We start from the raw sequence: 12,603 nt of genomic DNA on the forward strand, positions 1-12,603 counted from the left end.
GGGGGGCCAAGTATGGGGACCCCAAGTTGCCAACAGCCCGGGCGTGGGGTGCTGCGTGCGGGGACCCTGGGGTGACAACTGCAGGGACGCGGGATGCCGCAGGGACCCCCCCCATCTCTAAAGCCAGCACCGGGACCGCCGTTCTCCACCACCCAGCACCCACCCCGCTCCCTCCAGCAGCACCGGCGCAGGATGCGGCCGGGGACTCCCACGGGTGGCCGTGACACCCTCTTTACCGCAACTCCCCCCCCCGCCCTTTCACCACCTCCCGGAGGGGGGGGGAGGCACCCTCTCCTCCGCCCCCAGCCCCATTTACCGGGCGGGACCATTCAAAACCCGCCCCCCCCGGTGTCCCCCCCGCCTCCTTCCCCGGATTCTGCCGCCGCTTCCCCGGGGCCGCGGCCGAGGATGCTCCGTCTGCCGGCGGCGGGGGGGGAGCGTGTTCCCGGCGGCGGGGGCTGAGCCAGCGGCGGGGAACCGAGCCCCGGCCCTTCCCGGGACACTTAGCGAGGAAGAAGAAGAGGAGGAGGAAGAAGAAGAGGCCGCCCACGGCCTCGGCCCCGCCATGCCGGGCCCCACCGGGGAGCGTGGCCCGGCGGCAGCGGTTCCCCGGGGGCTGTGAACGTCCCGGGGCCGGCGGAAGGTGGCGGGGGGGGGGGAAAGCCCCGGAGCGGCATGGCCAGCCCCGTCCCCCCCGCCGCCGCCGCCGCCGCCGCCGGGATTTAGCCGGTGCCTCCTGGATGCTTTCGTCTCCCGTCGCCACTTCGGGCGGGCATGTGCGCGGGGGAGAGGGGCCGCCCCCAGCGGACCCCCCCAGCGCCCTGACTCCACGGTGAGGGGCTCAGCCCGCCGGCCCCGTCCCGCCACCGGCCCCGGAGGACGGGGGAGAGAGTCCGCCCGCCCGCCCCGGCCCCGCTGGCCGGTGGGTGCCGGGCGGTGGGGGGGCGGCGGGGACCGGTTAACTTGGTTTTAGCCTACCCCGGTACCGGCTGGGGACCCCCCCCCATCCCGCCTTCCGGAGGAGATTTGGGCTTAAACTTTGGCTTTTTTTGGGGAAGCCCCGAAGATGCCTTTCCACCCGGTGACGGCGGCTTTGATGTACCGGGGGATCTACACCATCCCCAACATCCTCGCCGAGCAGCACCCCGTGGAGATCCCCGAGGACGAGCTGGAGGGTGAGCGGGCTGGGGGGGGCTGGGGGGGTCGGGGGGGCATCCCGTGTGGGGTGCGGGGTGGTCGGTGTCCCCCCCTCCCCGGTGGAGAGGTTGAAGGCGAGCGGGATGCGGCTGGATGGATGGATGGAGAGGAGGAGGAGGGGGGGAGGAAGGAAAGCGTGGGAGAGAGCCGGGCAGCGGGAGAGGGGGCACACGGGGTGTGGGGGGGTCCCGGGGTCCCGGTATGGCCGTTGTGACAATATGACACAGCAGGGACCGGCGGTGGCGGCGCGGGGTTGGACCCCCCCCCGTTCCCCGGCGTGGCGGGGCCACCCTCCCCGCTGTCATAATATGACAGTGGCTGGTGGCGCGGGGGGCCCCGGGGGCGGCTGTCACCCGTGTCACCCCCCCACACCCCCCCGGGCCACGGCAGCCCCACGCAGTCCCGGTGCCACCGGGCTCCGGCCGGGAGAAGCGGCCGCCGGGGCTCTGCCCACCCGTGAGATGAGCGGGGCCGGTCTCAGCTCGCTATCACCAGAATGGCTTTTTCCACCCCAAAAGTTTACCGGGGCGGCGGGACAGGTGCTGCCGCTATCCCCAGGCCGCACCAGCTCGGGGTGTCCCTGGGGACCCCCACTCTGCTGGGCACGGGGGGAAGGGGCTGCAGCACCCATGGACCCCGGCCCCCAGCACAGGCACCAGTACTGCAGGGGAAACTGAGGCACGGTGCGGCCCCACGCACGGGCCCGCTGTGCCTTCAGGAGAGGATAGAGGGGGCTCGGCATCAGGCCTGGAGCCTGTGGGGACTCCCCGTGGGGAAACTGAGGCACAGAGCCCCAAGGCTGGCGGGGGGGCAGTGAGGGACTTTGGCCCCAAAACTTGGCCGGGAGCCCCGAGCAGGCAGGGACATGGGCTCACACCGGGTGTGCGAGAGTGTGTGCGCGTGTGTGCAGCTCTGCAGGTTGTGTGCATGTGCGCTTACGTGCCCCGTTACGGCCTCACTGCAGGGGTTGTGCATGTGTGCACGCGTGTGCGTGCACACACACACCCCTTCGCACGGCCCCACTGCGCGTGAGCGTGCGCTCACCCATTTTCATGCACATGCACAGCCCCGCTGCAGGGTGTCTCTGTGTGTGTGTTTACACACACATAGCATCACTGCAGCGCGTGTGTGCACATGTAGAGCCTGGCTGCAGGGTGTGTGCGCACATGTACAGCGTCAGAGCAGGACGGGTCCATATGCATGGCCCTGCTGCAGAGAGAGAGTGTGTGTGTGTGTGTGTGTGTGTGCATGTACAAGTACAGCGTCGCTGCAGGGGGGAGATGTGCATGCACAAGTACATCACTGCACTGTGCCTCTCTGCGTGTGTGCACGCACAAGCACAGCATCGCTTCGGCGTGTGCATGCACAAGCCCGTCGCTGCAAGGCGTTTGTGTGTGTGTGTGTGTGCACGCACAAATCCGGCATCGCTGCAACGTGGCCGTGCGGGTGTCCATGTGTGTGCACGCACGAGTACATCACTGCAAGGCATTGGTGCGCGTGTGCACGCACAAGTACGGCGTCGCTGCAAGAATTATGTGTGCACAGCCTCACTGCAGTGTGTGTCTGTGTGTGTGCACACTCACCGTGTGTGTGTGCACATGTGCCAGGGTGTTGGGGCGATGCACCCAGCCTCGCGCAGCACCGACGGGTGCTGATGGGTCCTGGGGTGCTCCCACCCCGGGGGTCCCCCCCCAGCACCCCACCTGCGGCCGCACGCCCGCTGCGCCGCGCGTGGATCAATGGCAGCGGCGGGAGCCCCAAGGTGACCCCACGAAGGCATCAGATACCTGCACCGCTGCGGAGGGGGGGGGGCTGTGCTGCCACCCGCTCCCACCTCCCCCTGGTCACCTTCCAGTTTGGGGGGACGTTCGGGACACCCAGCCGCCCTCCTGGCCCTGCAGCTGCCCCTCGGGGCTCCACGTTGGGGTGAGAAGTTGCAGGGTGCAAATCGTGGCAGGGTGCTGCTGGCTCGGCCAGGGAGGATCAGGGTGCCCTGGCTGGGGGGGGACACACAACCCGCTGGGACCCCGGTTTGGCCACTGTTGGGATATGTCCTTGCCTTTCTCCCAACACCCTGAGACAGGAGATGGGGACCCCCCCCTTTGGGCGGTCTGGGATGAGCATCCTCGAAGGATGAGTTTTGGGGGTGCCCAGACAGGAGTGATGCTCCCCATGAGCATGGACGCAGGGAACCAGGAGCATTCCCCTGCCCAGGCAGGGATGCCAGCCATGGAGCAGCTCAGCCATCAGGCTGGCAGGCCAAAAAACCCCCAAACTCCCCCAAAACACCTCAGAAGACGTCACCGGTGGGCCATCAGCTAGGCAGGGACGGCCCCAAGCGCTGTGGATCGATAGCACAACCCTACGCGGGGTTTTTTTCCCCCCCAAAACCCAAAGTTCTCAGCCCCTGTTTCTCCCACCCGGCTCCTCCAACACGAAGCCCTCCGGCAGCCGGCAAAGACCTGCACATTTATGCTGCCCGGCACCGGCAGCTTTGCCACCTGGCAAAGGAAGAAGGCACCGACATCCCAGCCCGGCTTCCCAGTGTTCCCGATACACAAATTCGCCTGGTCCCTTCTTTCCCATCAGCCTGGTTCCAGCTCTGCATGTCGGGGGGCATCAAAAAGGCAGAAACTCCCCCCAAAAAGGAACAAATCCCTGAGCGCAGCAGGAGGCGGGATGGAGCCGATGGGCACCACGAGGCTTTTGGGTGGGCAATAGCCACACGGCATGGCAAGCGCCATGCCTCAGTTTCCCCGCTGCCCTCCGAGCTCGGTGCAGCCTCTCCCTGCCACCCCGCAGGGATCTTAACCCACATCCCAGGGGCTCATTTTGAGCCAGAAACCCCAAATCCTCCCACCTTCTCCCCCGCTTCATCCCATCTTCCTCTGCACAGGAGAGGGCTGAACACTGAAGCGACCCCGGCAAGAGTTGATATTTTTTTGGCTGAAGGGTGGCACAGCTCTGGCACCCACCATGTAACCCTGGGATGGGTATGAAGTCCCCAGGGGAAGACATGGGTGCTGGCACCCAGCACCTTCCCCGTGCCAGCACCCAGGGCACAAGGATGCTCCCAGTTGGATGCTGCAGCAGTGTGGGGGTCTCCCTGCCTGGACCCCCCCACACCCTGGCGGGCATTCTGAGCTCAGGCATGTCCAAGGAAGGTGTTTTTGGGGCAGGATGCCGAGTTTTCAGCTGGGGGGGGGGTGGCCAGGTGTTGGCAAGGGCAGGGTGGGTGCTGCAAGCGGGTGGCCGGAGTTGGAGCAAAGACCTTGGGGTCCGTTGGTGTCTCCTGGGGAGGTCAGACCCTTCTTGGGGAGGTTTTGGGGAGGCACATGCTGCTGGAGACACCATGTGTGTGACTCATCCCTGCTCCCCCCCCACAGAGATCCGTGAAGCCTTCAAGGTGTTCGACCGGGATGGCAATGGCTTCATCTCCAAGCAGGAGCTGGGCACAGCCATGCGCTCCCTGGGTTACATGCCCAACGAGGTGGAGCTGGAAGTCATCATCCAGCGCCTTGACATGGATGGTAGGACCCCGGCATCCCGGGACGGGGACGGGGATAGGGATGGGACCCCCAGCACCCTCCCTTTGGTGAAACACCCGATTTGCCCCATTTCCACCTCACTGGCTGGTGGCTGCCGGACCCGACATGGGATGCAGGGTGCAGGAGGACCTGATCCAGGCTCTGCCTCATGCCCAGAGCCTCCTGCTCATCCATCATCATCATCACCGCCACTGCAGCTTCGTTTAGGAGGATTTAACGATCCTGGAGCTTTTGCGGGTGGGAATGGCACCTCTCCCAGCTCAGCAAACCTGTGGGGACTGGGCTGCCGGGGCCAAATCCTGCACCCCAGGCCATGCCCTCCCCACCCAGCGGACTGGGCTGGCCGTGTGCCTCCAGCACTGGCTGCCACCATCAGCCTGTCCCTGTCGCTCCTGTGCTCATCGGGACCTTAAAGAGCTCGTTAATTTATTGGTTTCCTTTTTTCCCCCATTTAAAAGCCTTTCCGGCAGCGCTGCCAAGCCGCTGTTCCCTTCATTACTCATCGTTAGTGCTGGCCTGACAGCCCCGACACCAGCACCCTCCGCAGCCGCAGGATACGGCCAGCCCGGCGGCACCCTGCCCCTTGCCAGCACCCCCCCCGGGGTCACGGCCACCACAGGGGTCCCCAACTGGCACCGGGGTCCCCATTGGAATTAGGGTTCCAGCTGGTGTTTGTGGTCCTGGATGGTGTTGGGGGTCCCCAGCCAGCATTGGGGAGGCCCCAGTCGACACTGGGGGTCCCAAGCTCACACTGGAGGTCCCCAGATGGCACTGGGGGGGGTTTCTCAGCCAGCACTGGGGGTCCCTAGATGGCATTGAGGGTCCCAGCCTGCACTGGGGACCCCAAACTTTGTTGGAGGTCCTCACCCGGTGTTGGGGGTCCCCGGTTGGTTTTGGTGGTCCCCAGCCAGTATTGGAGTGTCTCCAGATAGCGCTGGGGCATCCCCAGATGGCACTGGGGTCCTGGCTGGCACTGGGGACCCCAGCCCATGCTGGACATCCTGGCCAGTGTTGGGGCACCCTTAACTTTGCTGGAGGTCCCCAGCCAATGTCAGGGTCCCCACCTGGTTTTGGGGATCCCTGACCAGCTATAGGGTCCTGGCTGGTATTGGGGGTCCCCAGCCAGTTTGGGGGTCCCTGGCTGGTGAATTCCTAGTGTCCAAGGTCCCATAATACCGGCTGCTGCTCTGGGCCATTGCAAGTGGATATTAGTGACTCCTGGGTGGGATGGGGGGGCTCTGGGTGCTGCCTGAGCCCCCCCAAGTGCCGTGCTCCAGAGCAGGGTCCCCCCAGGCTGTCCCAGAGCAGGGTGTCCCCAGGCAGTGCCAAACCTGGGAGTGGGGTCCCCCCAAAAAACACCGAGGCTTGAAGTAGGACCCTCCCTGGGCTGCGCAGGAAGGGGAGCAGGACCTCTGAGCATTGCTGAGTCCAGGCAGGGTGTCCCCCGGCAAACAGCCCATGGGGACCCTCCTGGGGGTGGTGGGGGGGTGTCACACATGCCCGGGCAAGGGGTGACGGCCACCTCCGTGTCCCGCAGGTGATGGGCAAGTGGACTTTGAGGAGTTTGTGACGTTACTGGGGCCCAAGTTGTCCACCTCGGGCATCCCGGAGAAGTTCCACGGCACAGACTTCGACACCGTCTTCTGGAAGGTAAGGACCCCCCCACCTCCCACCCGGGGGGGGGCAGCACCCCCCGGCCCCCGCACGAGAACACCGGGGGATGGCTTGGGGTTAGGGTCAGGGTTAGGGTCAAGGTCAGGGTTGGGGTCAGGGTCAAGGTTAGGGTCAGGGTTAGAGTTGGTTTAAGGGTTAGGATTAGAGTTGGGGTCAGGGTTAGTTTTAGGATCAGGGTTAGGGTCAGGTTTAGGATTGGGGTCAGGGTCAAGCTCAGGCTCCAGGTTAGGGTTAGCATCAGCAGCCTGAAGATTTTCTGTCCCTGCCACGGCACGGGGTGGCAGATGGTGCCAGCACCCACTGGGTGCCCCTTGCCGCTCTGCCGTGGGCTCGGCAAGACACCAGACACTTCCCTGGCCAAGAACGATGGGGGAATCCATCCAAAACACAGCACCCAAGGGTGCCAGGGGACCCCACAGCATCGCTGTGCCCCCCCCGAGCGTGGGGGTCAGCCCCCACACCCGAGCCCCCCTGCCCGCTCCCCGCAGTGCGACATGCAGAAGCTGACGGTGGATGAGCTGAAGCGGCTGCTGTACGACACCTTCTGCGAGCACCTCTCCATGAAGGACATCGAGAACATCATCATGACGGAGGAGGAGAGCCACATGGGCACGGCCGAGGAATGCCCCGTCGACGTAGAGAGTGAGTGCCAAGCGGCTGGGGATGCCAAATCCCACCACCAGCCCCGATGCCACGGGGCTGGTACCGGCTACCTGCGGTACGGGGACGGGTGGGCTGGGTGTTTGGGATAACACCCCCCCTCTCTGGGCTCTCCCCTCCTTCCCCAGCCTGCTCCAGCCAGCAGATCCGGCAGACCTGCGTGCGGAAGAGCCTCATCTGCGCCTTCGCCATCGCCTTCATCATCAGCGTGATGCTCATTGCCGCCAACCAGGTGCTGCGTAGCGGCATGAAGTAGCGGGACCAGCCCGAGCGCCTGCCGCCGGCCACTGACGGGGAGCCACACGTGTAGCGAGGAGTAGAGAGAGAGATATATATATATCCATATTCAAATCAGACACTCAAAACCCCCCCCGGGAGGGGGCAAACCTGAGGAGGGGGAAGACCCGTGCCGGGTCCCCGCTGTCCCGGTGCGATGCGACCGCATGGCTGTTTGCAGAACATGGAAACTTTGATAAAGACACACAAACACACACAAACCTTTCCCCCTGCCCCCCCTCGCCAGAAACAAAAACAAACCGTAAGTGCATGTAACGTGCATGGAGCCCCGTGTGCTGCCCCCACCCCGCGTCGGGGGTGGATTGCCCCCCCGGGCGTAGGATCCCGTCGGATGCACCAATACTAGCGTCTATAGCTCTATATTTATGATAAAAACCAAATCATCCCCTAAGCAATACACGCGCCTGAGATGGTTTCTAGAGGTGGGAGCGTTTGCATGGACTTGGCTGCCAAGGGCTGGATTTCACACCCCCCCCCCTTCCCCGCCCCGGCCCCATGCCGTGCCTCAGTTTCCCCACCTGCCAGATGGGGGGACGATGCCGACCTCCTGCTTGATGCACTTTGAGCTGATCCCCCCCCGGGAAGAGCCGGAGACACCCCAAGGCTGGGGAGCCCATGCCAGCTGGGGCCACCCACCCTGCACACCCCCCGAACCCCCCCAGCCTGTATGTAGCACCCACCTGGGCACCAGACTGGTTCGGATTTGGGGCCGTTTCTCATTCTTTGGAGTTGTTTTTGGGTTTGGGTTGGTTTTTTTTTTTTTTTCTTTCTTCCTGGTTGGTTGTTTCCAATCTGAAATAAAACTGGGATTTCTGAAGTGCTCTGGGCTGCTGGGGCTCCTGGCGATGTGGGGGGGGGGCACGTGGGGGGATGCGATGGGGCAGGGTGATGGGTTCCAGGCGGGTGTAGGGCCATGGGAGCACCCATGGGTGCTGCTGAGCCGCTGCCAGTGTGTGGGCCAGTCCTGGCAAGGGAGGTGGGCAATGGCCGGGGGTCTGTGGCCCCCTCCCCAGCATTCTGGGGGGGCTGGAGCATCCCCAAACCAGCTCCCACCCATGCCGGGGGGGGTTACACCCCCCGTGTCCTCCACCCTGGTCTGGCCGTGGATCCTGCCCTTTCCCGGGGATCGGTGTGAGCACCAAGCAGTTTTATTCCACACCCCCCCCCCATCTCCGTGCCCTGCTATTTTATGTGGGTTTTGATGTTTTATGGTGTTTGATGACCAGTTTAAGGCCATTTGCCTTACAAAGTGCCTCGGTGGGGAGAACACGCAGCGTGAGTGCCTTCCCAAAAGCGCTTTCACCCGCCTCAACGGCAAATCCGGGGGAGCCATGATCTGGCCCACAGCATGGGGGGGCTCAGAGAGGCTCCGGGGGGCGGGTCACCGTCCCCAGGATGGGCTGGGGATCCTGCCCTGAGGCTGGCAGGGAGGTGAGCATCCCTGTTACTCCTGATTTACGCCACGGTGGGGGTCTGGCCCCGGGTGTAACCCCCGCCACGCTGAGCGATGCCGACCCGCTGATGAAGACACGGCTGTGCTCATGCAAACCACCGTGGCAATCACGGATGCGTGTGCTCCGGGGGGGGCCCGTGCCCGCATAATGGATCACCCTCCCTGAGCCCCCAAATGATGCATTTTTAATGGCAAATATATTAAAATAATAAATAAAAACAGGGCAAGCTCTCAGTGCTGGGAGCGTACTGGGCAAGGCTGCTGCCCCCGCCGCAGGCGGTGCTGGGGGGGTTCCCCCCTCCAGTGGGGAATGGGGCTGGAGGAGACCATCCCCACGGCGTCAGGGCTGGGGCAACCCCAGCCTTCATCTCCCTGGAGCCCTGTTTGATCCTCACATGGGGAAATCACATTTCCTTGCACCTGCTTGGGATTTCCCACCGGCCAGATGGGCCTCCCCAGCACCGAGGGGAGGGACACCCTGTTTTTGGGATGCCAGGAGGAATCGGCTGAGTTTTATTGATTTGGGGGTTGGGGTTTTTTTTTTTTGATCTCGTATAATTTATCAAACAAATTGAACCGAACGCCCAAATGAGAAATGAAAATGAGAAGTGCTCCACAGCAATGAAATCATTTTGGTTGCCTCACAAAGTGGGGGAGGCTCCGTGTCTGTAATGAAATTTCATCCATCTCCCCGCAGAAAGTTTTGATTTTTTATGAACTGGCATTTCCAAAGGAAGCCACGTGGCCTCGGAGATGCGTGTGTATATATATATGTATTTTTAACCAGCTCTATTATAGATGCTGTGAATAAACATAAGGGGGCCAAAAAGAAAAAGAGGACAATTTAATTTGCTAGAAAATACAATAGCATAAAAGAAAAATTAGATAAAAGGAATAATGTGATTCCCCCAAGCTCAGCGTTTCAAAGCTGCTCAATTAATTTTAATGGGAATTGGGCGAACGGGTTTCTTCATGCAGGTTTGGAGATCGCAGCTCCCAATTCAGGCTGCAGGCAGGCAGAACCGGGTCCCGGCCATGTTCCCCACGCGCCGGCCTCGCACCGCTCTGCTGCAGCCGGGGACGGCTCATTGCGGCTGCTGCGAGACAGCGATGCTCCTCACTAATTTAATTAAATGCTCGCTAGGAAAGGGGGAAAAAAAAAAAAAAAAAATCTTACTATGCGAGTGCTGCAGCAGGAGGAGGGAAGGTGCCGGGGAGGTGTGGGAGGGAGAAGGACCCTCTGCGGGTGCTGCTGTCGGTCCCCGGCGGACAGAGCAAAACCACCGGGGTTTGCAGGGCTGAGATCGCCGTAGCACTAAGTGCTCTGGGATAGGAAGGGAAGAAGTTGGTAAAGGTTATTTCTCTCTCCGGTGCTGCAAGCAGTGTGGGATGGTCTCAGCCCCGTCCCTGTCCCCTCTCCTCATCCTCATCCCTGTCCCCATCTGATCCCCATCCCCATTCCCATCCCTGTCCTGTCCTGACCCCTGTTCCCATCCCCATTCCCATCCCTGTCCTGTCCTCGCCCCTGTTCCCATCCCCATTCCCATCCCTGTCCCCCCACCAACTCCTCTCCCAGCAAGAGCTGCCAGAGGACACTGGGCAGAGCCCAGCGGGGCTGCGCCTTGGCAGGGGCCCAGGAGCTGCTCATTTCCTTAAAAGCTTCCCGATAAATTACTCCTGCTCTTGCTCTATAAAAGGCACTTTGGCTTGTGCCGCCACTAACGGGCCGCAGCTCCTCACTGCCCACCCCGGGACCTGCCGGGGATGCTGAGCCCCATGGGGCTGTGCACATCCCTGCAGCATCCTTTGGGAGCCGGGTACCAGCCGTCCCCCCGGGGCTGCGTGGGAGCCAGGGAAGGAGCCGGGAGTCTTGTCCTGCTTCGGCGTTTCCCTCCCTGCCGTGCGGCTCTCTGCAAACAGTCTTTTTCCCCGGGTTAGCCCACACCGGCTGCGTCCCATCCCCAGCAGTGATACATGCCATCATTACATCTCCCGACACCACGCTGTAAAATACACCCCCATAAAAGCCTGTAATTTACAGGCTCCTACGAGTACCTGGGAGTTACACGGCTCCATGAATACACAACACCCTGCGAGCGATGCTCCGCTCGGCCCCGATGGCCGGAGATGGCACAAGCTGTTGCAGGAAAACCCAATTTTAATTAAACCCCCTCGCCAGCCCCTCTCAGCCTCCCCTGGACAGGCTGGTGCTTGGCAGGGAACGCTCCCGCTCTCGGCTTTCAGGCTTTATTGGGAGTTTCTGTATCACGAGCAGCTCATCTCTTCAGGAGCGAGGAAGAGCACGGAAGGGCTGCGGCTGCGTTTGTGTTTTACACTGTAATTTTCATTTACAGTTGTTTTGCAGCTCGCCCAGGGAGCTGCCTGGTGCTCCAGCCTGCTCGGCCGGAGATGTGTTTCTCCACCAAATTTAAGATGGATCTGGAGAGCGGTTTCAGCGCTGAAAAGCCTGTGTGTGTTGGGTAAAGCAACACCTCCCGGACCAGCCGCTCTCCCAGAGATGCTCCAAAACACGCAGGGACCGGAACACACGGAGCAGGGACGGGACCTGGGGGCTGATGAAAGCAGGTCTTCAAACACAGGTGAGGAGCCGCAAAGTATTTTGACGGCTGACTGCGAAACAGCCGGCACAGGCTTCACCGCCGTCCTCAAAACGTCCACGGGAGAGACAGGAGCCAGTGTTCTTTGATTTGCCTCTGCCGGCAGCAGTGGTGGCGGCAGCCGTGGCCTCCTTAGGAAGATGCCCATGCACGTGGCCTGGCTGTCACCGCTGCGACTCAGATTTGCAGCGAAGCCGTTTGTCACCCTTTGAAGTCAGCGGAGCGGTGGGGGGAGATGGGCTGAGCCCCCCCTCCGGCTCCCCGGAGCTCTTCCCCCCGCACCGTGCCGGGGGCACGGGGATGCACATCAAAGCGGGTTGGTGACAGCAGCCAAAGCTGCTCCGGTGATGGCCGAGAGCGGAGCCTGGCAGCTCGCGTCCCCGCTCCGGAGCATCCCACAGCCCCTTTGAGGTCTGTTTTTTCCCCCCATTTGGCCTCCTGCAGCTGTGCAACCTCTGCATTCAGGGCAGGGGTCCCCTTCCTCCGTGGGATGCTGATTTACCCCCAAATAGGTGTGCTCTCGTTTACCTGCATGTGCCGGCTCCCGCAAGGGGAGGCGAGGACGGGACATGGGGCTGATGCCGCATCCTCTGAGCCCAAGCCCTGGGCTCCCGCTCTCCAAAGGCCACCAAGCAGAGGGTTCAGCAGAGCAACGCAGTCACACCGGGAAGGATAAAAAAAACACCCTTTAATTTGGCTTAAAGCTCAACCAGCCCTGCAGTGGGGCTCACACAGCTCCACACCCAGCCACGCTGCGGTCGGATCCAGGCCCTGCTCGTGCCAAAGCCGTGTCCCAGGATGGGGTGTGCTTGGCCTGGCAGTTCCCGATGACCATCTGCCTGCACACCCCGAGGCAGGAACTCTGCCCTGTCCCAGGCAGCCGAACACCGGCGTGATCCAGGCGAGATTTGGCCAAAAGCAGCTGGCTCCTGCCTGCACTCTTCGTGAATCTGGACCCACTCCCTCCATGCGTGGCCAAACCTGAAATGCACTGGCAGTGGGCGCAGCCATCCTGGACAGACCTGCTGCTGGAGAGCCACTCTCCCAGGACACTGCTGGCTGGGATCCCCCGCGTACCCGGCAGCTCTGCGGTGAAGCCGAGCACCCACCCGCCTTCCTGAGAAAGCCAAGCCGAGGGCCTCGTTCATCCCTCCCT

General features: G+C 62.6%; 1 protein-coding gene across 1 annotated transcript; it reads left to right on the plus strand.

The window, feature by feature from the left end:
* Window positions 1-514: 514 nt before the first annotated feature.
* On the plus strand, window positions 515-8,306 carry CABP7 (calcium binding protein 7). The gene is made up of 6 exons (XM_069795383.1): window positions 515-832; window positions 1,059-1,175; window positions 4,584-4,727; window positions 6,283-6,395; window positions 6,908-7,061; window positions 7,208-8,306. The coding sequence occupies exons 2-6, from the start codon at window positions 1,067-1,069 to the stop codon at window positions 7,333-7,335; spliced, it is 648 nt and encodes a 215-aa protein (XP_069651484.1). The 5' UTR covers window positions 515-832; window positions 1,059-1,066; the 3' UTR covers window positions 7,336-8,306.
* The last annotated feature ends 4,297 nt before the right edge of the window (window positions 8,307-12,603 follow it).

This window comes from Haliaeetus albicilla, chromosome 10 (genome assembly GCF_947461875.1).
Source record: "Haliaeetus albicilla chromosome 10, bHalAlb1.1, whole genome shotgun sequence".
NCBI classification, from domain to species: Eukaryota; Metazoa; Chordata; class Aves; order Accipitriformes; family Accipitridae; genus Haliaeetus; species Haliaeetus albicilla.